The 24869-nt window shown below is 35.2% G+C and overlaps 1 protein-coding gene across 1 annotated transcript in view; it reads left to right on the top strand.

The window, feature by feature from the left end:
- Eea1 (early endosome antigen 1) overlaps positions 1 to 24869 on the top strand; it is a 114254-nt gene that overhangs the window by 20936 nt on the left and 68449 nt on the right. Inside the window, exons 4-9 of the mRNA XM_033763496.1 lie at positions 6289 to 6381; positions 18355 to 18479; positions 20794 to 20848; positions 20940 to 21005; positions 23522 to 23561; positions 24400 to 24513. Coding sequence (XP_033619387.1) covers positions 6289 to 6381; positions 18355 to 18479; positions 20794 to 20848; positions 20940 to 21005; positions 23522 to 23561; positions 24400 to 24513 — 493 coding nt within the window. The remainder of the gene's footprint in view (positions 1 to 6288; positions 6382 to 18354; positions 18480 to 20793; positions 20849 to 20939; positions 21006 to 23521; positions 23562 to 24399; positions 24514 to 24869) is intronic.

Genomic DNA, 24869 nt, shown 5'->3' with positions numbered 1-24869 from the left:
AGCCAGTGGGTTTCTTTGGGAACCTTTAGTGATACTTGGATTGAATCTTGGGAAATACTTTCTTTTCCATGACGCATTTAATTATTTTAAACACTTTACCATATTGCATATTATCAGTTTATCCTGTTTATGTGTGTGTGTGTATCTATATATTTCTTTACTTGACAACTTTTTGTTACTCAATTTTTCTTGACACAATATTCTTACTTTTGCCTGTTTCCCTTTGTGTTTTTTTAATGTAATTGAAATGCTTGTTACTTTACTAATTAAATTTAAATTTTCCTCAAGAAATACTTTTTGTTTTTGGGCTAGGCTTGGTAGCACATGCCTATAATCCCAGCACTAAGGAGGCTGAGGCAGGATAATTACTGCAAGTTTAAGGCCAACCTGGGCTATATAGGCAAATGAAGGCCAGCCTGAGCTACAAAGTGAGACCCTGTCTCAAAAAATCCCAAAAACTTTGTTTCAGTGATCTCTTCTTTCATAAAATTCTGTTTGTACTCAGATCCCTCTATTCAACATTCTGTTTCTAAGTTACTTCCTCCCTGTTTTTATATACATAAGCTTGGTTTCTCCAGTCAATTTGTAGTCTGTCTGAAGACTGTCCCTGTTTCTCCTGCACTATCTCCATACTTAGTATGCACCTATTTGGCCTTGAAGTTTTTCATTTAAAAAAATAATTTTATTGGTACATTTAAGGAATACAGTGTAATGACATTCATCATTGGAAATTTGCACCTTTACATAATCCATCTTGGTTCTTAATTTTCCCCCATTCCCCTGCACTCTCTTCAACTGCTTCACCTCTCCCTATCTGCAAAGACTTTGTTTCCATTTTTTCTTCTTCTCATGTTAATTCCATCCCCTTCTTCCTTTCCCCACCTCTCCTACTTCTTCTCCTTTGCACCTTTTCTTCCTCTTTCACATTATTATCTGTTATACCTTTTAGTTCTTATTTACACTTTCAGTTTCTCACACTAGACAAACTATTCAGTATTTACACATATACATCCTATTTATTTCACTTGAGTATCCCCTCAATGTACGTCCATTTAGCTATAAAATTTCTCTAGTTTCTTATTCTTTATGGCTGAGTAGTACTCCATTTTATTAAAAAAACGACACATTTTCTTAATCCAGTCAAGTTTTTCATTCTTAAAGGAAGACAATAAATATCTGTTGTGTCTCTTAAGGAAAACATTAAACAAAATTAATATATTATTTACTTTTTGTTTACCATAAAAATATTTACATTTATGTAATATTTTTCTAAAATTAAAATTTGGAAGCCATTGATCACTTAAAATTTTTAGCACAAATGAGTCTTAACCTTGTTTTTGCAAAATAAAAATTTAATCAGTAAAAAGAAAGCTAGAATGATTTAATTTGGTTCTTCAGGGTCAGTATCATTATAATTGGAGTTTTCATTGAATAGTAGAAGAACAGAATAAGACATTCTTAGACAATTTAGCAATAATTAGGGGAGTGTGTTTAAAAAATGGGCATCAAAAGCCCAGATCCAGGCTGGGGATTTAGCTCAGTTTTTCCACTGCCTGCCTCGCAAGTGCAAGGTCCCAAGTTTGATCCCAGTACCAAAAACAAACCAAAAACCACAGATCTTATGACAGATCCTGTTTTTTTTTCTCTTTTATTCCCCTTGCCTCTTGAATTTACTTATGCTTGTTTATGAGGATCATTTTAGGCAAATCTGTAAAAGGACGGCGGCAATAGGATTATGCATAAGTACACTATTTCTTTGAATTGCCTACTTCCTCCCAGGTAGAGTAAATTTCAGGTGACAAGCCACTTGGAATCTGGAAAAAAGTAAAGGAAATGAGGAAAATATAGTTCTTTGGATGTACAGATTTTGCTTCCGAGGCCTTTGGGGATAGGATTAATAGAGGGGAAAAATGTAACTACCGACTGCTAGATGTCAGATATGCTGAGTTTGTGTTTTTGTAAGTCGAAGAATGAATTCTAAGGAACAATGGAAGTTAAGAGTAGGAAAACTTATTAGGGAATAGGAATAGCTCCTGACAGAGACAGGAGGGGTCTTGAAGGGGTTGCCAACCAGCCCAGTTATCTGAGAAAGTTTTATAAAGCAAAATCACAAGGTGGGTACAACATGGGTCAAAGCTATAATCAACCAATGAGATTACAGATATGGGGCTGGGGATTTAGCTTAGTGACACTGCACCTGCCTCGCAAGTGCAAGGTCTTGAATTCGATTACTGGTACCACAAAATAAAGAAATAAAAAAAAAAGAAATAAACATAAAAATTACAGGTACAGTATTTGGCTGATGTTGGTCCAGTAGTAGCAGGGGCATATGGATGACATCACTAACTGTTGATAGTCTGTAGTCTTATTCTGGTCTTTAGTCTTACTCTCAGTAGTTTTAGTCTTAGTAGTTGGGAGAAGATGGCCTACTGCTAATGAGATGTTTATTTATACAGGAAATCTCAAAAGGAAGGCACCAATAATCTCACACTTCTGTTTATCCTTTAGGGAAGTGCATAAATCTGGCTATTGTGACTTTAATCTTCTTCAGATGTTCTTTAGCCACAGTTTTGATGTGTTCTCATCGTTTACACTGTCTCCCTTGAGGGCCTACCCCTTTCTGGCTGCCTGTAATATTTCTACTTAATTTAGCTGTCTGTAAATTAGATTAGTAGTTTAAAAAATCATAGTGTGACACTGTCAGCATGTTAATGGATCAAAAAACAGTTTATAGTTTTATACTTTGTTCTTTCTATTGGGTATGTAATTTAAATGCTCTTCACTTTTTCACCACTCTTTGTCATACCCAGGAGTATATCATCAAATCCAGGGCTAGCTTTTATTATACATTTATGTCTCAAGTATATCATTTTTAAAATTTATTTTCTTGGTATTGGGAATTGAACTCCCAGCTTCATGCTTGCCAGGAAGGCACTGTTCTGCTGAGTCACATCCCCAGCCTTCAAGTATATCATTTTGGGAAAGAAGTTTACATTGTATTTTTTTTTCTTAAATTCTTTTATTGGTACATTTTAGGTATACAATACATTGTTTACATTGCATTTTGGAGAAGTATAGAACGCTAAAGTAGTTAATATAAAAACTTTGTGGCCATTAAATCAACACAGTAATGTTATAATATGGATAACTGTAGAAAATTATGGAAAGTTAAATGTTGGTAGAATTTAAAGGGAGTGTGGAAGCCATTGCCTTGTCCCCCACACTGTACCAGGAAGTTGGAGATTCCCTAGGACAAGAAGAACAAGCTGATAACTATTTCTTGAGGCCATTGAACTCCTTTAGAGGAATTCAGAGAAGGAAAAATCTTAGATCAGTATACCTGTTACATCCACTGTGGCTAAGGATAGATACATCATTGGGAAGACTGGGGCGGGGGCTCAAATCTTTACAGTTTGACTTTGGTTTTTTTGTTGCAAGTTTCTTGTTTCTGTAAAGCTGTCTGAGGTCATTTTAGTGGATTAAAAAAAAAAAAAAACCCAAAAACAAAACAAACAAAAAAAACCCCTGAGCAACAGAGGTTAGAAATTTTCAGTCTGTGTCCACCAAAAATGTCACTGCAAGTTTTAGTGCATCACCAATACTCAAGATACAGAGGATAAATTCCACTGGCTTAGTTTCATATTGCTCCAGATTATCTGTCAAAGACAGAGCTACTTTTATGCTAAGAGCCCTAACCCTAAAGGGGAAGTAAAATGATTGTAACTGTGAGGCTTTTAAATACCCAATGGTAGGATGGTGGGATTGTTCCCCATGGCCTTCCCAGTTGACTGAAGTGGGGTTGGCTCTGGATCTGTAGTTTGCAATGCTCATGTGTGATTTCCCTCATGTATTCAGTTGGCATACTTTCTCTGACTTCTCTGAAAATGGCAGCCATGTCACTTTGGCCAGTGTCTGCTGATATTGACAACAACACGGAGACTCCTCAAGTCCAGCTCCTCTCATTTCCTTTTGCTTTTGGTCAGAGACTTATTTTGCATCCTTTATCTTCAGCATTTTATCAAAATTCTACTTTCTGTTTGATTTGGTCAGGGTGTGGTGGCTGCTACTGTCCCTGGACAGGATACAGCTGTCACCTCCTCCGTCTGTAACTAAGGTTAGATTGATATCCTGCTTGTCACTTTTTAGTAAGACATCTGTCCCCTCAGAAATGTGCCTCTGCTATTCTCTAGCCATCTGTGTTGAAAACACTAGTAAATGCCTCTTCCTTGTCAGTCTTTAGTAAGACTCATAGAAGCTGGAGTTCTTTTGAGAATGGTGTAGAAATACAGGTTGAGTATCTCTGCAGTGTTTCAGATTCTCAGATTAGGGATGTTCAAGCCTGCAAAAAAAAACCTTGAAGATCGTTTAATTTCTCCTTTGTGAAAAAAGTTTGGTAGTTTTCTTGTAGCCTTACTTACCTGTTACTATTTTCTACTTATCTCAGTTTCTCAATTCATGTAAGGATAATTTACAAGTAAGTACAAAATATAAATAATGGGCAAAGTATCTGCATTTGGGAATAAAAAAGAATATGGATTATCCAATTGGAGAAATATGTTTAATATAAAGTACTTTTTCAATATAAAATTAATTCATCTGTAATTAAAGTTCTGAAAAAAAGTAGCAAAACCAAAAACTGAGTTGGGTGTAGTGGTGCACACTTCTAATCCCCACTCTCTGAGAGGTGGAGGCAAGAGGATCACAGTGAGTTCAAGGCCAGCCTGGACTACATGGTGAGACCCTGTCTCAAAAAACTGAAAAACAAACAAACAAATGAGAAAATAAAATCCCAAGCCCCCACAATCCTATCTTATCATAGAAGTCATTACTTGCATTTTGTTGTTGTTGTTGTTTTTGTTTTTTGTTTTTTGATACAGGGTCTCACTATGTAGTTCAGACTGACCTGGAACTCACTATGGCTAGTCTTGAACTCACACAGATCCTCCTGCCTCAGCCTCCCGAGTGCTGGGATTACAGGCATGTGCCACCATTCCCAGCCATTACTTGCATTTTAAAATACTTAGTCTTTTTTCTTATATAGTTTTAATATGTAATATTAATGTCATATATATTTTTCCATTTAATGCAGCTTTAACAATCATTTTAATTGATGAATTCAAAATAGTATCAGTTCACACTTATTTGTTGTGTACCAGATATTTGGCACTGTACCAGATATTCCTGTGTGAGGCAAATATGAAGTGAGTTCTTCATGTTGGGCATTTTTGGTATATTCAGTGGAGGTACATAGCAGAGCAGCAGTATAGAGTGATGATTAAGATCCACATAGCTGCTTTTCCATTCATCAGCCACATACTTTTGGCAAGTTTTTTAACTTTCTGTGCCTTGTTGTCTTTTTGTCTACAGGGGGAAGCGTGCTAACATGTACCACATATATTTTTGATGAAAATTATTATTTTTTTTCCTTTTATTGGGTTTATTGGTACATTCTAGGTATGCAGTACAGTTACATTCATTACTGGGATCTTGTACCTTTACATGACAGGTCGTGGTTCTCATTTTTTACCCTTGTCCCTGCCCTCCCTTCACCCTCTCTTCCCCTCCCCATTTACAAACACTATTTCCATTTTTTCATATTTTTTTCTTTTCCCCTATTCCCTTTCGCCTACTTGATGAAAATTATTGAGTCAAGACTTGTGCTTTGAGTCTCTTTTTTTCCAATGTTCACATTTGTTTAACACCTAGGTATTTATGAGTGATAATGTTAGATAATAAATGCTGCTGTGTGTATGTGTGCGCAGGGAATGTTTAACAGTAGCAATGGTTGACCTGAGAGATAGGTGAGTGGATGACTGGATAATTACGGGCTGTGTTGGTTTCTTAGCACTACTCAAACCACTGTAGTTAGAGTTCATGTAGTAAACAGAAAAATGCAGGAGGAATCAGAATATCAGTGTTTTAATTTTAGTTCTGATTCTTTGTTTTTGTTGTTGTTAATAGAACAGTCACAAATAAGTCACTTAGCTACTTTAAATCTGTTTTCTCCTCTGTAGAGGTATCATTATAATTAAATAAGACATTTTGTGAAAGTTTGAGAACTGTAAGACATTGTAGTTAGAAATAAACTTTAAAAAGAAAAGGAGAGAATGCTTATAGAGAACTTGATACATTCAATGTTAGACACAGTCTTCATAAAGGATACAGTTAGTACTGTTTGTTATTATTGTGAAGACATCCACTTTTACCTGAAAGCATTGCACTATTTCATGGCTAATGGATGTATTGTTAATATTTGCTTTGATTTTTCTCCTCTTTTCTGTGTTTCAGACTCCTGGGAGAGTTGGTTCTCAAGGTTCTGATTTAGATTCTTCCGCAACTCCTATAAACACTGTGGATGTCAATAATGAAAGCTCTTCAGAGGTATGAATGCAATAAAGTTGGCAATAAAATGCACTATTATTTAAGGAAAATTAGCAAACATTTGTAGTAATGAATGGTGACCTAAGCTGCTCAAAAAAAGTTCTCACAAGTCTGTTACAAGTTAGAATGTTACTTTTAAATCATGATTGTTTATGTATAACCGTATTTAGTTGTAAGATTGATAAAGTGCATTTTAAATTTTATTTATTTATTTATTTAGTGTGTTTTGAGACTAGGTCTTGCTATGTAATTCAGGCTGCCCTTAAACTCACTATATCGCCCAGGCTTGCCTTGAACTGTCAACGGTCTTCTTGCCTCAGCCTCCCATTTACTGAGACTTCAAGTATGTGATACCATGCCCAGTTCATTTTACTACTTTTTGAGACAGTTATTTTAAACATTCATTATCTCAGGACTGCTGTATCTCTTACTCTCTTTTTACCTTTCCCTAGTTAACCTTCCAAAATGTTGAGGAAATATGATCCATCAGATAAATGTCCTTGTTATATCATTAAAATCATCTTTGTGTCTGTGCTTTCTTATTTTAGTACAGGGAAGGTAGGTACCTTTGCTTATCAGATTTCAGTCTGTCCTCTAGTTCTCTGGATTCCATTCTGTTTCATTCCTGACTTATTGTCTCTCTCTTGCCAATTTAGTTTTTTTTTTAGCTCCATTATGATTTGTTCCTATCATCATTCAGTGTAATAGATAAGAAAATAAGAGAAGAATACCCCACCAAAAAAAAAGGAAAAAACAAAATCTTTCTTTTGACTCGAAGTCCCTTCTTTAGGTAGGTGTTATATTTGCATTGATTCCTAGCCACATTTCTCCCATAGATGATTTATAGTCCCTGGTTTCACATGCTGTTTTCTTAGACCTTTTATGTCTCCTTGGTGAATTGGAACTTTTTGTCCTTGTGTGTACCTTCTTTTTTGATTAGTATTTTGTGTAGCTGGGAGTGAACCTAGGGTCTCTTGAATGCTAGGTAAGTACTCTTACACTGAGCTACATTTCTAGAGCATTACAGCTTCATATCTTCTTCGTCATCCTTAGGCATATTAAATTTCCTCTGCTTTTACAGTGTGCCAAGTTTTCTCTTCTATCTCTGTGCTTTTACATAAGCTAATATTTATTCTTTACCTATTTGTCTTAATTTGGGCTGTTATAGAGAACAAATGTTTATTTCTTGAAGTTCCGGAGATAGGAAGTCTAAAATCAAGGCACCAGCAGTTTTGCTGTCCCAAATTTTCACCGATAGATAGATGAAAGACCTCCTTTGTGCTTACTTTATGGAGACACAGATCCTATCCATGAGGACTGTGCCTTCAAGACCTGCTCATCTCTCCAATGGCTGCACCTCCTTTTAGTCTGGGGATTTGCCTGGACGCATGTCCTATGTGTGTTTTTGGGTTATAAACATCCAGACCGTATCATTCCTTTTGCTTTTACTATTAGGTGTCATTGCCTATATTTCTTTTTCCAGTAAACGTTCCTTAACTCAAATGTGGGGTAGGTGCTTTTTCCATGTGCTGATGTGAAATTGTATTTTGTCTCTTTGGTAATGGTTATTATTATGAGATTTATTCATTTGCTGCTACCAGATGCTATTCTGGATGCTGGAGATATAGCCGAAAATAAAATGGTACCAAAATAAAAAAAACCCCCAAAAAACCAAAAAATAAAAAACCCAAACATTTGTCATGTTGGATCTTACATTCAAGCGGTGGAAACATGCAAAAGCCAAAACACAGTGAAAATGTTCCAAGGGTGACAGAGTTATCGAGAAAAATCAAACAGGAAAGAAGGCTTGGAAAGTGTTTGAAGTGGCTCTCAGTGAAGTCTTCTCTGAGAAGCGGATAGCTCAGAAAGAACTGAAGAGGTGAGGAAACGAGTCCAGTTATTACTTGGGTGATTGATGTTCCAGGCATGTGGAGTGAGTGGAAGATCTCTGAGGTAAGAGCGGGTCTGCATCTAGATTGTAGGTAGGAGGCCAGCACGGCTTCAGAGTGGTGAGTGAGGAGAGACTGGCTTAGCAAGGAAATCAGGCCCACTCATCAAGGGCCAGATAGACTTGTATGGACATTAGTTTTTAAGTCAGTGAGATGCCAAGCCAGGGGGCAATTTCAGTAGGGAAATGACAAGGTTTGTGCATGTATTTTATTGGATACACTTTAGGGGCCATGTAGAAAACAGGCAGTTAGTGGGTTCAGGGTAGACGCAGAGACATGATTAGGAGGATATTGCAGTGATCCCTGTATAGGTGATGGTAGTTTGGATCAGCGTGTGAGAGTAGAGGTGCTGAGATTCTGGTTGTATTTTGAATGTAGATAAAATAGGGTTTTCTGATTAGTGGGATATAAAATGTAATTAAAAAAAATTTTGGTGACTTTTTCAAGCCTATAAGCTTCTGGAGAGCAGGGAGTATGCTTCATTTTCCATTGTATTCTCAGCACCATAGCATTGCAGCTGGAGCAGAGTAATCAGTCACACTGTAAATACTTTTTGAGTGAGTGCTGCTTGCATGATTGGGTATAGAAGCTTACAGTGAACAATGGAGTAAAAAGAAATGCACCATAAAGTTGTGACAAAAAGAGAACAAACAAAAAATCTTTTAAAGAAGTATTATTTGTAGTTCAAGCTCTCAAAACTGTGGTTTATTGGAACAACTCTCATCAGTTAATAAAAATGAACTTAGGCTCCTGACTTTCATTTTCTGAATGATCTCTTTTAAGGATTGTTAACAAAAGGAATAATGACAGTAATGATAACTAACATTTATTGAATGTTTTCATTGTATAAGATCCATGATAAGTGCTTTGCATGATTTATCTCATTTAATTGTCTTGAGATCTGTATGAAGTAGGTATTGTTGTTATTCCACATAACAGGTGAGGAAAATAAGGTCACACAGCTGCCAGGAGTGCTATGAATTGGATTCAAGCTCAAACCTAGCTAGCTCTTACTTGCTACTCTGTCTTGCCTCCTACTTTGCAGCCTTTTTAGTGGTCTACCTCACCTTCCATTCCATTATCCTAAATGACTTTGGTGAATCAAGGAATAGCCTAAACCCATGGCACATGTGCTGTGGCGGGCATGCAATCCATGTTGCCTTGGTAGCTGAACATTGGATGACAGTTGTTTTTTCTAAACTAAAACCTCAGTATTCTGGTTGGATTGCAGTGTTGGTACTTTGTGACAAATAAGTGAGTTTTGGGTTACAGTTTGGGCCCTCGGTCTCTAAAAGGTTCACCATCATTGGTCTAGCTTCTCAGTTCCTAAAGTTTCCACTAATGATCATTATTACCTCTTTTTAGGTACAGTATTCAATTCCATAGCAGTACCTTCTACTTTATCACCAGGCAGAACAGACTCAACTGAAACTGCTCCCCATTCTTTACCATAATTGTCTGTCTATTCAAAAATTGTCCTTGTCATAGTTTCTCTACTCAGTTTATTTGGCCTTGATGAATAATAGTCTTTTAATTACTATCTTTTCTTCTAGTTTCTAAATCATTTAAAAAAATTTCATTTTCTTCAACTTCTCAGCAGTTTGTTGAGTACTTAAAATTCTCAGGCACAATATTAAGCCTTTGTACATACAATATCTCTAGAAGAATAGATACTAATATTGGCCCCATTTTAGAGATGTGGAAACTGACACTCAACAGAGTAATTTCCTGAAGGTTGTATATAATTAGCTTTGATTGAAGCCTAAATTGACATCTGATTATGGCACCAAAATGCATGATATTATAACCATTATAACCTTTTATCTTTACCACCATATTTTACTTGCTTTCTCAGTTCCCTTATTCTCTCATCTTTTTGTTATTCTTTTTTTTTTTTTTTTTTGGTACTGGGGATCCAACTTGGGTTCTTGTGCTTGTGAGGCAGGTTGTGGAACCACTGAGCTAAATCCCTGAACCTTCTTTTGTTTTTGTTTTTGTTTTTCTTTTTTGGTTTTTTGAGACAGGGTCTCACTATGTAGTTGAGACTGACCTGGAACTGGAACTCACTGTGTAGCCCAGGCTGGTCTCGAACTCACAGTGATCCTCCTGCCTCAGCCTCCGGAATGCTGGGGTTACAGGCGTGCGCCACCATGCCCGGCTGCCTTCTGTTATTCTTAGTGACAGAACCTCAAGTCATCAGTCAGTGTAGCAGATCACATTTTAAAGTATAGATATTGCTAGGTGTAAAGAACGTGGGAGGTTTTAAAATGGTTTTGCTTGGTTCAGAACAATGGAAGGATGGGTCATCTACTGGAAATGATGAGTATGGGTGAGAATGGGTCCTTAGGTTAATGAAATATGGTAAAGATTAAAAATTGGTTTCATTAAATAATTTTCTCTTTGAGAACATTATATCGCAAAAAGATATTTATTGTCCCTTCCAGCAATGTTCTGATCTAAAATAAAAACTGGCCAGTCTTATTGTAGATCTCAGATAAGTAAGGGAAACAAAAGAAAATTTGAAAACTGTGTCTTAAGCAAAAGAATATTTCTACTAATCCACCTGGGTAATTTTAAAAACTGAATCAGTGCAAATTTATATACGAGTATAGGAACTAAATTTTAGCATTTTTTGGATCTTTTCCCTTTTGTACAGTACAGTTCCTATTTGAAAGTTTCATTTGCATATACTGACAACAGATACATTAATTTTTTCTTGTTATGTCTATTGACACTGTTATACTTTGCTTATAAAAAACTTGTATATCCTTCTAAAAGTTGTTATTTCACAGGGTTTCATCTGCCCATTATGTATGAAAAGATGTATAACTGCTATTGATTTGTCGGAGCATTACCACAAAGTACACGCTGAAAATGAAACAAGAGGACAGGACCTTCTTAATGACTCCAGTGTTACTGTGGGTCTTTTATATTTTGTTTTAGCAGCTTGGTTATGGGTTGCTCAAAATAGCTTTGTTTTTCCCTGCCTTGGTGTTGGTTCCTTTTGATGGTACAGGGAATATGGATTACTTTAATTATGCATGCTTAAAAGGAAAGCTCTATAAGGAAAAGAGGCTCTTGGGCAGTCTGCTTGGTTTCTCCTACTGTTTGCAGCTGTCTTTTTAGAATTTGTAAATAAATGTAAAAGTTTAAGTTAATATTTTTGTACATATTTTGCCATGAAATTTGAAATATAAAGTGAATGGTAATTATTTTAACATGTGTAATTGTATCTTATGTTTTCTTTTATTTTTTATTTTTGTTTGGTACTGGGGATCGAGCTTAGGACTTTGCGCTTAAGAGGCAGATGGTGAAACCACTGAGCTAAATCTCCGGCCCCAGTTGTATCTTTATGTTGTTTATGTTTTATTTATGAATTACAGAGTGTTTTAGTTTAAAGTGCTTTATTCTTACATAGAAAGAGGACTTTCCATATAAACAGTTATCCTCATTTGGAAAAATAAATAATATTCGAACTTGAATTTTAAATGTCTCACTCTTTAACTCTCCAGACAGAGGAAGTGACATCAATAACAGGAGGTCACCAAAAATATTTCTCAGTAGCTTTGGGCTGGTGCACTCTGGGGCTAAGGATGGGAGTGAGTGAGGGAAAGAATTTTAAGGCTGGGAAGAATTTCTCTGATGATATATCTGGTTTTTGTTTTTGTTTTGTAAAATCACTATGGTATTAATAAAAGCAAAGAAAAATACATTTTTTGATTCTTTGAAAAATCTTAGAATAAAATTTTTCATACTGTGAAAGACTAAAAATACGACTTATTTTTTCCATGAAGCACTTATGGATATGAGAAAACAATTCACAAACCATTTTTTTAGCAAATTAATGGGGTAACTTTTATGTAGCAAGTGTTTTAGTAGAGGAAGAAGAGGAAAGGATGAATATGACATAATTGCTTCCTAGGAAGTTTCTGTGATACTATTTGCAGAAGGGAATATAAGAGTTAATTCAACATAAATGGGACTGAGGAAAAACTTCTCAAGAAACATTCTTTTGGGTGAGAGGAAAATAGGTGCTATAGGATGACACCAGTTAAATTTGTCAGAATAGTACTAGCAAAGATGGAGATATGAAAGAGTTTTAGAAATCTGTTTAGCATGTTACGAAGTATCTTTCTTTTAGTACTTGTGGGTCAGCTCTTCTTCATGGCTTAGCCAAAAATCAAAAGTAAGAATCTCTTGGCCGGCTGCGGTAGCACGCGCCTGTAATCACAGCACTTGGGAGGCTCAGGCAGGAGGATCGCTGTGAGTTGAGACCAGCCTGGGCTACACAGTGAGTTCCAGAGCAGTCTGAACTACATAGTGAGACCCTGTCTCAAAAAAAAAAAAAAAAAAAAAAAAAAAAAGTAGCAATCTCACCCACTGACCACGTATGTAGGAGCTTTCTTTATACTACAAGCACACTTGGTTCAATAGGAATATATGAAGTGTCAAATTAAGCTGAGGTTTAACTTCATTGGATCTAAAAAGGATTGCAGAGAACTGAACTTTAGGGCTCTTTTTAATTTTAAATTGTGTTTTAAAGTTGGTGACAAATTTAGAATGATGAAGGGGAATCAATGTAACTGGCTTGTTTTAGTCTTTTGTTAGTAGCAGTCCTCTAGAATTTATTTATCTAGTAAGCTTTGTCCCCTTGGATATAGTTTAGGAAAAAATAGAGGAGTCTCTTATATTGAGAATTAGTTCACAAAGTCCATGAACTACAGGATCACACTCTATTCATGGGACATCCCTCAGGTGCTCACCCTAGACTTGTTTTTACTGCTCTCTAATGTGAATATTATGGATTTCAAGGTTTGTATGTATGTATGTATGTATTTATTTATGGTACGTGGGATCGAACTCAGGTCCTTGCGCTTGTGAGGCAGGCAGCGGCACCACTGAGCTAAATCCCCAGCTCTCTAAAGTGAATATTATGGTTCTAATAAACTTTTTTCTTTCTACCCTTCCAACCTGTAGCAGGCTAACATTCCTAGAAATATCATGCTTAGAATCTTTAAAAGTGATTGTTGAAATGCAAAATGAGGTATAGGAAAAACCTTAAAATATAGACCCAGGAATTAAAGAGTATGTCTGGAATTAATAGACTGGAAAACATTCAGTGATTAATATTTATGTCTCTAAGATTTCAAGCAGAGATTTAATATTATAAGGAGATGAGAAAGTATATGTATTTTACAAAAATTGTTTTTATCAGAAATATACCCAAATTTAAGTTTTATTTAAACATCCAGGTTGTAGTCACAGGGAAAACTCACATATATGGAATATTTCTATAATGAAATATATATTACTAATTTCTGAAATTTCTCTTTAGGGCTAGATCAGTTCTTAAACCATTGATTTTTTTTTCCTGGTACTGAGGATTGAACTCAGGACCTTATACTTGCAAATCAGGCATGGTGCCTCTTAGCTAAATCCACAGCCCTTTGGAATAGATCAGTTCTTTCTGAGGTATTAAACAGGTAATATTTAGAAGTTTTAAGAAGGTATGATGTAGCTCATTGTGATCATTAGCTTTTTAAGTACCTAGTATCAAAACTCAGAAGTAGAGACAACAGTCAAAAAGCAAGTTGTAAGCTGGGGATTTAGCTCAGTGGTTCAGTGGCCTGGCAAGCGCAAGGACCTGAGTTCAATCCCCGGTAACAAAGAAAAAAAAAAAAGCAAGCTGTAGAGATTAAATAATATAATGGGGATGTAGATTTTTTGAGGGACACTTTCTAGTTATTCGCAGTTGAGACCCAAATGAGAAATGACAGTTTAAATATAGATGTTCATGTGCTGTTATATTAAAGGCATGTCAGCCAGTGTTGTACAACAGTGACTGGGCAGAAATAATAAAAATACCACATTAAGCACATGCAGCCATTATGACGCGTGATGAAAGATAACAGATAGTTCATAAGAACAGCACCAGCTAGATTAACATGCAAGGTGGAGCATTCACTCGTTCATGCGTTCAGAAGACAATGCTGAACACCAAATATCTCTGGAGTCTGATGACTTTCTTCTCATGTCCACAGCACGACTGTGTCTGCTGTTTAGTAGTTTCATAGGCATTCATTGCATTATTCACCTGTTGTGTGTGCCCCTGCCCTTCACTCTGATTCTGTGATCACATGACACCTAAGATCTCCGTTTCCCAAATGAGGATGACATATTTCATGGCACTTCTTCCACCTTTCTTAATGCTTTTCCATTTGTTTAGAATGCATTTATTTATTTATTGAGACAGTCTGTCTGTATGTAGCTCAGAATGGTCTTGAACTCACTATTTAGCCCAGATGGCCTTGAATTTCTGGCCATTCTCCTGCTTCAGCCTTCCAAGTGCTGAGATTATAGGCCTTAGATGCCCGGCTTAAATTTTTTGTTTTAAATCTCTGTCAGGTATACTTCTATTCATTTTTCGGTACCTAATTCCAAAGTTGCCTATACATATGTATCTACATATCATATGTTTGCCTGTTGCTCATACAATGTGTAGCAGCAGTCATGATAGAGATGAGACACATATAAAATGTACACATTTGTATATGTGTAACTTTTGTAAGACAGTAACTGCTGCAACATGTTCTTTGTATCTACTTGTATTTCAGCAATGTTTTGTAATATTTGTCTGCCTATTATTACTCCCACCAATCAGTGAGTACCTAATGAAGGAGCAGAAATTTTTACTTATTTTTAAAGGCTCGGTGTACTTATTGGTTGACTCATTTTGTTCTTGGAAGGATTTTTAATTTGTAAGCTATTAAATATCTACCTTTCCACCAATTTCTGCAGTGCCGGTTTCATTGAAATTTTAGTAAAAAAAAAGAATTCAGTGTAAAAAATAGTGTACTGAAGACACTACCTCCCTCTGTTAGGGAATAGAGATGAAAAGATCCAATATATTGTTTTTAGAGTGAAGGAATTCGACAAGCTAATGTGGGTGCTGCTGGCAGAACACAAGCAGTATGTGCAAAGGCACAGAAATGTGAGATGCCATGGTATGTCTAGGAAACACAGGTACTTTGGTATTTGTAGTGTCCTGTTTAGACTTGAGAGGTGTTACAGGTATCAGACTGCACAGGTCATAGGAGAATACTCATGCAGGAACTCATGGTGACAATAAAAATCAGTGAAGAATCTTGAACAATCTGTTTTAGAAAGATTCTTCTGATTCCTTTGTCAGATGTGGAAGATTCCTTAGTGAGAAGGGTGACTATAGGAGCACTATGTGGAATGCTGTTGTAGAAGTCTGGGCAAGAGATACCCACTTGTACACAAGACCAGCTGCACCGAGGAAGGAGATGAATAATGGAAAGGGGTCAGTATCAGGGTTGGAAATGAGACAGAAGGAAGAATAGTTCAGCATGATTTTTAGGTTTCTAGTTTGAAAGATGGATGTTAGAGGGCAAAGGAAGTTTGGAAAATAAGTTGAGTCTTGGGTTTATTGTATTTAAAATGCCTGTGGGATACAGGTGGGGATGGACAAATCCAGAAGAATCCTGGAGAGAGTTCTTCGTTAGATTTATGAGTTTGGGAGTTATGCGCATATAAAAAATTACAGAAACCACTTGCATTATTATATATTAGAGTGATGTTGAAGTCAGAAGATGAGGTCAGTGAGTGAATCTTGGGGAAAAGTGATCTTTAAAGGAATTTTTTTATAGGATAAAGAAAAGATGAACGTTTCTATGTGTAAAAGCTGTATGTTCCCACAAACAAGACTTTCTGGAGACCTTTGACAGTCAGAATGTGTTTTCTTGTCTCCTTCAATACCACCTTCACATTCCAGTTTATCTTTGTCTCTAATAGAGTCACATTGTAAAATTGAATTGTCACGTGCTTTATGAAAACAAAGCAAATTTCTTTCTTTTTACTTTGAATTAGTAGAGTTGTATCTGTAATAACTTCATCAGAGTTTTGGTAGTCACTTTTTCTTTTGAGGGGCACTGTATACCTGCACCTGCTAGGCAAGCACTCTTGTACTGAGCTACATCCTCAGCTTGCTAACCACTATTGTTTTGATCTAATGAAAGAATTTAAATATACTTTAGCATATTATGGGCTCCTGAAGAATAGATTATATAAGAATGTTCTTGTGGACTAGCGTGAAACACAGGCTGGTGGGTGCTAGTGATGTTCTCATAATTGATATCTGATAATATTTTTTGTTTGTTTTTTTCAGTTTCTTTTTATTTTTTAACATTATTTTTAAATTAGTACCTGTTTGTCAAATATATTAATTGCATTCATCGTAGTAAATTTGAACCTGTACATAATATATCTTAATTCTTTTTCTGATAGTATTTTTAAAAGTGAGTTTTGGAATATGCCCCCTCCAAAATTCTTTCCTGTGGAGTATGTTTGTGTGTATTCAAAGTGTGGCAAATTACTTCTTTATAATTTGTAAAAGCTTTTGAATGCAAATAATTTAAAGAAAAATTTACAGAAAGATTTCTATTGGGTATTGGGTAAATTATGCTAAAATACTTTGTAGCACTTTGAATACTATTACTACTTGAAGGATATAGAAGTGGACTAATTAATTTTCCATAGGACAAAAAATTAGAGATAAAATTATTTTAGCCTTTGATTTACTAATTTAGTTTGCAATCAGATATCAGTGCAATGTAAACTTTAATTCTCTGAGGTTAACTATGAATTGTTTCACAAAAAAAGCATTTTTTTCATATGTATATATTCTGTTTTCTCAGTCCTTTGAAGGCTGACAGTATTTTATAATTTATATTTTTTGCATAACTTTTTACACTTGAAGTGATAAATATTTGTTGAATATTCATTAAAAATTTAGATTTAAGTATTTATTTATTTGGTACTGAGGATTGAACTTGGGATCTTCAGCACCACTGAGCTAAATCCCTGGCCCCAAAATATTTATTTTAAGAAAGTTACTTTTAAGGTTAAGACAGTGAATACAAGGAACAGTTTAGCATTCTGGAAAGACCGTGTGATTTGTCCAGCAAATCTGTGCATATTGTGGTTTAGTTAAATTTGTGAACTTAGGAGTCATTTAACTTTTCTGAGGTTTAATTTCTTCTTCTATAAAATGGAGGTATTATTTACCTAATAAAGAGTGATGTGATTTAAATGAGATTGTTTAGGGAAAGCTCCTGGCACACACTATAGATTCAATAAAAAAGCCATCATCATTATTATTCTTCCGTACTACATTTTACAACTGTCTATGAGCACTTCTCAGATATTTTTGATGACAATCACTGTAATACATGTTTTTGGTAATCACTTAAAACAAAAGTTAATACAATATTATTTATCCTTACAACATAAGATAAACTAATATATTCTGTTGTATAACTAAAAAAAATTGCCACTTTATAAATTGTTTTCATGGGTCATTAATGAGTTGCAACCCTGATTTGTAAAGTGTGTATGGTCCTGTATCTGCAGCTCATAACACAACACTCTATTTGACGGTTTTAACAGTATAATAATTCTGGGATTAATTATAAGATTTTATATCATCTGGGACTGTATATTATTTTTAGGCTATGCTAACCTTAGGTTAGCAAGGAAATTTACTAAGTATACTTCTTTACTATTGTAAATATTTAAACTGTTAATTATGAATGATATGTATTACTTTTTTCCTCTTAATTTTTTTGATAGCACTCTTATGAAGTAGATTGGAGCAGATATTATTTTACTAATGGAGATATCTAGAGAGAAGATTATGATGGAAAATCTTTTCAATTAATTAATAGATTAGAACTTCTTAGATTTAGTCTTCAGTATTCTACATATTTAGTCATTCAACCTAAAAATGGTTGCAGGGGTTTTATTTATATTTTGTAAATACCAGTCAGAATAGATAGTGAAATACCTTTCCACAATCACTAAAATTGGAGCTTACCATCATAAATTACAAGTTACTCAGTGGCATGACTCGTATGAATACAACATTTGACTATTTCATAATATGTGAAATATTGTTTTGCAACATGAAATCATATTTTGAAACCTTTTTCTTCTCTTTCTGAAGGGCTTCATATGTCCCCAGTGCATGAAGTCTCTTGGATCTGCTGATGAGCTTTTCAAACACTACCAGGCAGTTCATGATGCTGGCAATGATTCAAGCCATGGAGAGGCTGAGCTTGCTCTGCAGAGGTATAGCACGATGGTTCTGAAGGGTGACACACTTGTGAGCATGCATGTGACACTATTGTTTAGTCACGATTAGTTTCTTTTTTAATATTATTTAACGTAAATCTCACTTAATCTGAAAATTGAGCATGGCTTTTCTCCCATATCGTTATAACCTGTTCAGTCTGTGACCAGCAGCTATCCGTGTCATCTACAACATCCTATGTATGTTATGTTTTTAATGAGGATTATACAACTGCAGGTTATGAAACTTGGAAATCCTGGGATTGCCAGGAGACTACTACTTAGAGGTGCTAATCCCAATTTGAAAGACTGAACTAGTTCACTGTCATTCACTATACAGCCAAAGCAGGTTTCCTGGACACTTTACAGACTTTGCTGGAGTTTCAAGCTGATATTAACATTGAGGATAATGAAGGGAACCTGCCCTTGCACTTGGCTGCCAAAGAAGGTCACCTCCAGGTGGTGGAATTCCTTTTGAAGCACACAGCCAGCAATGTGGGGCGTCAGAACCATAAGGGGGACACTGCCTTTGACTTGGCCAGGCTCTATGGGAGGAATGAGGTCCTTAGCCTGATGGAGGCAAACGGGGTCAGGGAGCCACAAATCTGCATTGATTTTGGGGAGGGCTTTTTCCCACATTGCTTTTGCTTTGTCAGTTAATTGGTTGCTGCCTTGACCATTTTAATATTGGTCCTTAATATAGTTTTTGCGTATTTCAAGCAGCTGGTTAAATCTTCTGAAACTGTATAAGTGTAGATCTTACTATACACAACATTTTTTTCACCTGCAAACATACTGATTTCTAACATGCAATTGATAATAGTTTTGCTTTCTTCTGAATATTTTATCCTCCCTTGACTTTTTCTTTGCTTACCCATTACTCCTTATATCCAATTTGGGAGCTTTATTTTAGAATGTTTGCTCTGATGATTCTTTTGCCTAATTAAAACACTTTCAGAATAAAAAACTTTTTAATTTAGCATATTTTGTTCAATAAAGAATTAATAAGTTAAAATGATTTTAATGAAGAATTCAAATTTAATTTTTAATTTAAATTTAAAAACTCAATCACCAAAATACATACATTGTACTTCCTGACAATTTAGTTTGACCACTTTTAGAATTAAAGTTAAATATGTAATTACTTAGAACAGACTTCGACAATGTAATTTTGCTTTTCTTCTGCTATTATTGAGAACATTAATTTTCTACTGCCACTAAAGAGTGAAGCTTATTTCATTCTACTTACAAAATTTTTGTTATGCTTTTTTTAAAAAAACTATTCTCGATTGATACATCTGCTATAACAAAGATACTAAATGAGAGTATTGTGCTTAATTAACTTCATGGTTGATAGATAACATAGAACTATATATTTATTTTTCTCTTTCTTACTTCTGGGGATTGAAATCAGTGCTTCCTGCTCAACTGGGCAGGAACTCTACTACTGAGCTACATGCATCCTTAGACATTTTAATTTTATTTTTTGAGACAGGGCCTCACTAAGTTGTCCTCACTAGGACTTGAATCTATTGCCATAGCCTCCCTTGGTGCTGGGATTGCAGGTGTGCACTACCATACCCTGCTCAGTTCTAGGGTCTGCTATCATATCTGCCATTGGTAATGGCACGGAGCAAGAAGAGTCCTGTTTTCTGCTGTTTATAATCCAACATAGAAGACATGTTTTTGGCATCCAGAATGGTAATCCTAAACATGTTTTCTGCTGCATTAAGGCCTAGCATGGTCTATTTAACTTTTATTTTTTTGTCACTCTGTGTCTTAGATAAGGGGAACAGAGTAGAAGATTCTCAGTCAGGGTAGAGCATGTCATATTCAGAACAGGAACAAGCCAGTGTTGTGAGAGCTGTGTGAATGAAAGAGAGCGTTTTAAGACAGGGACCAGATAGATTGTGCAGATGTTAGAGTCCTTGGTGATGAATTTAAATTTGACACTGCAACAGGAAGCCATTGATATTATTGTTGATAAATTAATAGAAGACATTTTGCTTCTGCTTCAGGTACTTGATAGTTATTTGATTATCCCAATGAGAAAATGTTTGTTATTTATAAATCATGAGCTTTAGGAATAAAATTATTTTTCAAATATACACACACACACACATAAGGCTCATATATATACACATACATATACATATATATGTTTGGCATATATATATGTTTGGCATTATACAGGAAATCTTGGGGAGTATTTTTTTAAGAAATGAGAAAACTTTATAGTTACTAGTTATTAAGAAACCTGGTTGAAAATTAAAGGGCGTTAACTGTTGCTCCTCCTCCCCTTATACCTATTTAGAGATGATATAACACTACTCAGACAAGAGGTCCAAGACCTACAGGCTTCACTTAAGGTAAGGATAAAGTGATTATACTTGTTTATTTTCAGTGTTTCACATAAGGAGTTTTTTTATAGTTTACTAACTATAAAACTTTTTTCATTAGGAAGAAAAATGGTACTCAGAAGAATTAAAGAAAGAATTAGAAAAATATCAAGGGCTGCAGCAACAAGTAATTGCTTTTTACATACTTGAAGCATGTCCACTAATTGTTTATATTTATTGTTGAAAATTGAGTATACCTTTTTTACATAGCCTGATACAAACAACTTACTAATTTGTTTCCTTGTAAATTCTTTGTAATTCTAATCAATGGAAATAATCACACTGGAAAAGAAGATGTAATTTATTAAAGGTATTCCATTAAGAATCATTTACCTATTTTAGTGCTGGGGATTTAGCTCAGTGGTTCCGCTGCCTGCTTCTCAAGCACAAGGACCTGAGTTTGATCCCTGGTACCCCCCCCAAAAAAATATAGGTTCAAATAATAGTGAATCTCTTCAAAACATTTGTTTGTGAATTGGAAATGACCAGTGTATCTTGGTAGAGAAAAAATATTAAAGAATTTATAGTTTATATTAGTGAAGAATGTCTGAAAACATGAGAAAATTGTTCTGTTAACAATGTTAGTTTTTAAAACTGAATAAAAATGTATATAGTACACACATGCTCTTACACAATACAGTCCCTGTGTTTTTCAGTGTGGGAATATGTTCTGAGAAATCTGTGTTAGGTGATTTTATTTTTGTGCAAATACTATAAATTTTATTTACATGAACTTAGGTGGTATAGCTTACACACTCAGACTTTATGTTACAGCCTGTTGATCTACGGGTGTATACCTATTTACATCATGTTACTATACTGAGTGCTGTAGGTAATTGTAACACAGTGGTGTTTGTGTATGTAAACATAGAAAGGACACAGTAAAAATACAATATAAAAGATAAACCATGCATGTATAGAGGGCAGTGTCACGAATGGAGCTCACAGTACTGGAAATTGCTTTGGGTGAAATCATTGAGTTACTGTTAACTTTTTTCCCCCTTTATAACCTTTTAATCTTTTGGTGTTTTTGAGACAAGAGTTTTACTCTGGCTGGCTTTGAGCTCACTATGATCCCGAGGCTGACCTCAGACTCTCTGTGATCCTCCTGCCTCAGCCTCCTGAATGCTGGCATCATAGGTGTGTGTCATCATGCCAGGCTTATAACTTTTTAAACTTTTAGACTCCTGTAACACCTAGCTTAAAACACAAACACACTGCCAGGACCTTCTTTATGCTAGGCAAGTGCTGAGCCACTGAACTACACCTCTATTCCCTAATGCCTCTCTTTTTTCAGCATGGTATTAGTTCAATGGCATATTTTCCCTTATGCTAATATTCAGTTTTTGTTTTTGTTTTGTTTTGTTTTTTTGGTACAGGGGATCGAACTTGGGACTTTGCGCTTGCGAGGCAGGCCGGCAGAACCACAGAGCCAAATCCCCAGCCCTAATTTTCAGTTTTTTTTTTTTTCAGCTTTAATTGAGTTTATTGGTACATTTTAGGGGTACAGTACAGTTACATTCATTGTTGGGATCTTGTACCTCTACATGGGAAGTCTTGATTCTCATTTTTTCCCCTTACCCCTGCCCTCCCTTCACCCCCTCCTCCCCTCCCCATCTACACTTTATTTTCATCTTTTCATTCTCTCACATTTTTTTCTTTTCCCTTTTTACTCTTCCCCTACCCATCCCACCTTCCCTACACCTTTACTAATTTTCAATTTTATAGGTGCTTTGTACATTTACAATAATGAGATAATCCAAGTCTGATTTCACAAATTAGATGGTTTATTGCCTTGCAAAGAAATTTTTCTTAGGGTCACAGTGCTGGAGGGGCTCTGTGTAACATGAACAAATCTCATAGGGAATACAAATCTGTGAGAGTAACATGGCAAATCTGGTAAGGAATAGTCACCACACGAGTTACATTAGCCACACAGCGAGTAAGCTCAAACCATTCAAGTCTTAATTGCTCACTTACGGTGGAAGCAGGTCTCTGAGGGAAGAAAGTGCAGTCTAATTATTAAAGTCTGAGGTTTACCTTTATGAACAGTTTCCTACAGGTGACACTTTGCAACTCTGGAGAGGTCTAGGACATTAGCCCTTGTTCCTAGAGGGCGTTCAGGCATGTGTGGGTGTGCCTTGAGAGTTCAAAGGCAGGCAGGGCGTGGCCCTGTGTGGTTTGGGCTGTGAATCTGTGAGAAGCAGCCAACAGATCGCTGCCTCTCTGGCTCAAGTCCCAGTGGCTGTCACACGCCTAGGTTTATACAATTTGAAGTCTAGTAGTTGTGATCAGTAGCTCACATGGGGTACAATTAGATATGATGTCATATTCAAAAGGAGTGGTAATGTTATTATGACATTTATAGGGTTTAGTAAGACCCATAGTAATAGTTTTATGTACATTAGCATACAAAAAAAATCTGCCTTAGGACTGACTGGTGAACTGCATTAAATCATTATTCCACCTGCCTAGTGATACCGTAAAAATAATTACCAAACTTCAATTTCCGCTAGAATTTTGCTACTTGATCTGACACTTTCAAAATTTGGATTTTCAGGCATTTTTAACATTGGCAATTGCATGGAATTGTCTGTTTGTCTTCCTTTAATGCATTTGTTTATGTCTTTTGTTTTCTTTGAGGAGGCTAAACCTGATGGATTGGTGGCTGATTCATCAGCAGGTAACTTAAGACATGTTCTTTTTCATTTTTTTCTTATTTCTCATCCTATTTTTTTCTTTGATGTCTGCTAAAGGAATTTTGTTTGTAGTTTTGCTTTTTGACTCTAAAATAGTGATAATAATGGTCATATTGTGGGGTTAGAAAGTTACCCATGCATTTCATAATTTCATTAGCTAACTAAAATCTTGAGTTTTTTTTTTTAAGTTCCTTGTATTCTGAAGTTAGAAATGAATTTCTGGAGTATTACATCAATAGGATTATTTAATGAAAATTTAATTCTGTATTGAAGAGTTATGCAGTTTTTGTCCTTTGAAGTAAATTGATGGAATGTACTAGCATCTGCATAACTGTTAAGTGCAGAAAAGCTCAGTAAATAATCAAAATTATATTTTGAGATTAGCTGTTTTGGCACCAGGGATCAAACTCGGGACCTTGAGCTTGCGAGGCAGGCTGCAGAACCACAGAGCTAAATCCCTGGCAAGATTAGCTGTTATATTTAAAAAAATCTCTTTAAAAAGAGAATAAAGTAGGAGCAGAATGTATTTCTTTGATAATTTGATAGATATAGGAAAATAACTATGAAATATGAAGTTAGACTAACTTAAAAATATTTACAAATTATTTGGAGGTCATTCCAAATGTTCATTTGTTTATAAATTATGAGTTGTGCTTTCAATGAATGCGATACGCTTAATTCATGAAATGTGAAAGCAGTATATTTGTAATTGGATAATGGACTCATTATCTTTACTGCTACAATGATTATAAGTAATAAGAATTTAGTATATGTAATTGATATTGTAATTAAATAACTATTGCACTTTTTTTTTTTTTGTAGAACTACAGTCTTTGGAACAGCAGTTAGAGGAAGCTCAGACAGAAAATTTTAATATTAAGCAGATGAAAGATTTATTTGAACAGAAAGCAGCCCAACTTGCTACTGAAATTGCAGGTAAATTGAATCAGAATTTTTTAGCCAATAAATCAATCCTGTTACATTTTTATTACTATGTTTCCTCAGGCAAAAAAACCCAGTATTTTAGTAGTATAATAAAGTATTTGTTATAGACTATGATGATAATGAAGGGAAATTAATGATTTAGAGGCTTTGTAAATTATTTTGTTTATCCCGATACCTCCTCTTTTCAAAGGATTGGTTTTTTTCCTCTGTAGATTCTTCTTAAAATTAAAGAAGATAAATGTTCTTTTGTGGCATGTTTAAGGATTAGAAACATTTTAAAAGTTATATAAAAAAGTTATATAATACAGTAGAGAGTCAACATTTGCTTTGATTTCATTTACACATAT

This window comes from Fukomys damarensis, unplaced genomic scaffold, assembly GCF_012274545.1.
Source record: "Fukomys damarensis isolate Sample0158 unplaced genomic scaffold, DMR_v1.0_HiC HiC_scaffold_15, whole genome shotgun sequence".
Taxonomy (NCBI): Eukaryota; Metazoa; Chordata; class Mammalia; order Rodentia; family Bathyergidae; genus Fukomys; species Fukomys damarensis.
Note: the sequence above shows the minus strand (reverse complement) of the source record. Positions and strands in the feature narration are given on the sequence as shown.